This window comes from Letharia lupina, assembly GCF_014066315.1.
Source record: "Letharia lupina isolate WasteWater1 chromosome Unknown contig_3, whole genome shotgun sequence".
Lineage (NCBI taxonomy): Eukaryota > Fungi > Ascomycota > Lecanoromycetes > Lecanorales > Parmeliaceae > Letharia > Letharia lupina.
Window position 1 is genome coordinate 1,264,590 of NW_023502972.1, and position 2,204 is coordinate 1,266,793.

Here is a 2,204-nt window from a genome sequence, read left to right on the forward strand (position 1 = left end):
AATGATGATGAAGTGAAAGTGACGTAGTAATGATGAAGTGCAAGTGACAAAACAATGTGGTACTGACATCAGAGAAAGAGCCCTGATGCACTAGATGTCTTTGAACAGCTTCACACTGTTCATGCCTCTTAGGCCAGCTCATCTCTTCTTACAATCCCCACGCGCCTTGCACCCATCGGTAGCACGACTTCACTCTCGCTCTAAGTTCCTCATTTGCGACATCTTTCACAGCCGCTCATTGGCAACCATGGCTCAGCCACAACACTTCATTGCCACTTCGGGTGCCAAGGACTCGGTCTGGGTTCATACGGACCCCTACTCGCAGCGTCCACGCTTTCCCAAACTCACTCGAGATCTTCAAGCTGAGGTGTGTGTTGTTGGCTCTGGCATCGCTGGTGTTTCCACTGCGTACGAGCTGGTTTCTCGAGGCGTAAGCGTTGTCATGCTCGAAGCTAGAGACGTTGTCTCGGGCGAATCAGGAAGAACAAGCGGCCACCTGTCCACTGATGGTTTCGTTGACATTGCCAAGAAGCATGGAAATGATGGAGCCAAGGCTGTTGCCGAAAGTTATGCATGGGCCATCAAGCGTGTCGGTGAAATCTCTTCAAAGCTAGGCGTTGACTGCGAGTACCGACAACTACCGGCATACCACATCTCGCAATATGCCAGGAGCGACGAAAGTCATGCGAAAGAGGTAGAATCTCTTAAAGAAGAAGTGTCCAAGGCGGGAGAGCTAGGGTTGTCCGCGTCTTTTGAAGAAGGTTACGCTATCAAAGGTTGGGATGGTAAGATCGACCAACGAGATGCGGCAGTCTTCAACCAACAAGCTACATTCCATCCCACCAAATATATTAAAGGCGTTCTTGCTTGGCTCTCCGAGCAGTCCAACTTCACGTGCTTCACACGCACACGGGTCATGTCGATTGAAGAGAAAGGCGTGGAAATATTGGGCATTGGCTCGAAAGATGTACGCGTGAGCACCTTAGATGGGCATACTGTCATCTGCGAGAATGCAGTCGAGGCCACTTGTATTCCATTGCAAAAGCTCAGCGTTGTTGCGCAATTGGAGTTCATGCGGACATATTGCATTGCGATCCGGGTACCGAAAGGCTACATTGAAGACTGTCTTATCTACGACGTGGCCAGTCCCTATCGCTACGTACGACTTACTGCTTGTGACGAGGAAGATGACTATCTAGTCGTAGGTGGCTGTGACCATAAAGTGGGTCAGGAAGACGAGAATGGTCGTTTCAACGAGTTGGAAGATTGGACTCGCCAAAGGTATGACTACCTGCTGACAATGACCACACTTACTAAGACTATTAAAGATTCACAAAAGCTAAAACAGTCGATTACAAGTGGTCCGGTCAAGTACTAGAGCCTGTAGACCATGTCGCCATGATCGGCCTTAATCAAGGAAAATCGCACATCTACATCGCAACCGGCGATGCTGGCAATGGCCTCGTTCACTACGTCCTCGGGGGGAAACTTATCGCCGACCTCATCACCAAAACCCCCAATTCCTGGAGCTCCGTCTACTCTCCGAAACGCCTCGCCAGTATCGCGTCCAGCCTACCGAGCATGATCAGCCACGATGTCCAAATCAACGCCCAATACAAGCGTTTCCTGCAGAGCGACATCTCCGACATTGAAGACCTAGCACCTGGCACAGGGGGTGTGCTGAACACCAAAACGAGCAAACCCGTAGCCGTGTATAAAGATGGCGAAGGCAAAGTGAGCACATTCTCGGCCCTGTGCCCGCATTTGAAAGGGGTCGTGTGTTGGAATGGGACGGAGGAGAGTTGGGATTGTCCGATTCATGGCAGTCGGTTTTCGAAAGATGGGGTGCAGGTTATGGGTCCTGCGAAAGCGGGACTGAGCCCTGTAGATAAGGAGGGTGAGGTGAGACAGCAACAGGCTGTTCAGGGATGAATTCGGTTCTTCCTCCGGCAAGTTAATGGCTTGCAGTGCGTTTTAATGTTCTACAATGTGGTACATGTCAAAAAAAAGCCTCATTCCAGATTTAGTTTCATCGAGCTTCTTTAACGAGCTACTGGCCGGTCCTTGAGAAAGAAAAGTACATTTGAAAACTGATGGACTCCTTGATGTCAACGCCTTCTTTAAATCTGCTCCAACGTGCGTACTTATGATGCTAGACGTTCGGCCGTTGCCGCAGCTTTGCTGAGTCTGCGATGCCATGACTT

The 2,204-nt window shown here is 50.1% G+C and overlaps 1 protein-coding gene across 1 annotated transcript; it reads left to right on the forward strand.

Annotated features, from left to right (window-relative positions):
• Positions 1-247: 247 nt before the first annotated feature.
• Positions 248-1,932, forward strand: HO133_007244 (uncharacterized protein; the record flags this gene model as incomplete). Its single annotated transcript, XM_037298136.1, has 2 exons — positions 248-1,281; positions 1,329-1,932. 2 exons carry the CDS (start codon positions 248-250, stop codon positions 1,930-1,932), a joined length of 1,638 nt encoding a protein of 545 aa, XP_037156771.1.
• Between the last annotated feature and the right edge of the window lie 272 nt (positions 1,933-2,204).